This window comes from Penaeus monodon, chromosome 20 (genome assembly GCF_015228065.2).
Source record: "Penaeus monodon isolate SGIC_2016 chromosome 20, NSTDA_Pmon_1, whole genome shotgun sequence".
In the NCBI taxonomy this organism is placed as follows: domain Eukaryota; kingdom Metazoa; phylum Arthropoda; class Malacostraca; order Decapoda; family Penaeidae; genus Penaeus; species Penaeus monodon.
In genome coordinates this window covers 40805224-40805900 of record NC_051405.1, presented here as the reverse complement: position 1 = coordinate 40805900, position 677 = coordinate 40805224, and the positions used below count along the sequence as shown (strand labels likewise).

Genomic DNA, 677 nt, shown 5'->3' with positions numbered 1-677 from the left:
AGCTAAGAGGGGGTGACCAGGTACAAACTAAGACTTTCAAAATGCAAAGCCCATCACCACCAGTGAGCTATGTCACCTCCTACTGTCCATAAGACAATTTCAAAAAGAGACTACCACTAATACTTAATATTCACATTTTGCTCCGACTTAACAGTGCAGGTTAAACAGCTTGTTTGGCCCTGGCCATATTCACTGAGGTGAAAGAGCCCCCTCAAAAGTAAGCTTGAACTCATTTTAGCCTTATTACCTATAACAGCCTTAAAGATAAAGCCATGAGCATAGAGAACAGGGTACTTCTATTTTCCCTGTGCTTTTGATTTTTCCCTAAAGTAACTAATTCCCCATCCATAGCTGCATGTGAACACACTGCTCAGTATGGCACTGGGTTGATTTAATTTGTAGCCTTTTAGCAATCCTATTCCATTTAAATGATTACATAGAAATAAAATGTAAATTCTTAGTAATACTTCAACCAGTCAAAAATGTTTAATCAAATCTTACCTGATATTATAAGCTTTAAGCTCATTATTGTCTTTATCAAGAGGAATGACTTTAATGAGACCTTCATAGAGTCGCAATACAATGCATCGCGCCTGAGGGTCAACAATTGCAATCATTCCTGTTTCACACGGTTTTCCTGTAAAGATATCATAGCTATGATAGAAATTCTGATGCAG

The 677-nt window shown here is 37.5% G+C and overlaps 1 protein-coding gene across 1 annotated transcript in view; it reads right to left on the bottom strand.

The window, feature by feature from the left end:
• Positions 1–677, bottom strand: part of LOC119585819 (DNA damage-binding protein 1-like) — a 22933-nt gene that overhangs the window by 16285 nt on the left and 5971 nt on the right. Inside the window, exon 4 of the mRNA XM_037934545.1 lies at positions 502–637. Within this exon, the coding sequence (XP_037790473.1) occupies positions 502–637 (136 nt within the window). The remainder of the gene's footprint in view (positions 1–501; positions 638–677) is intronic.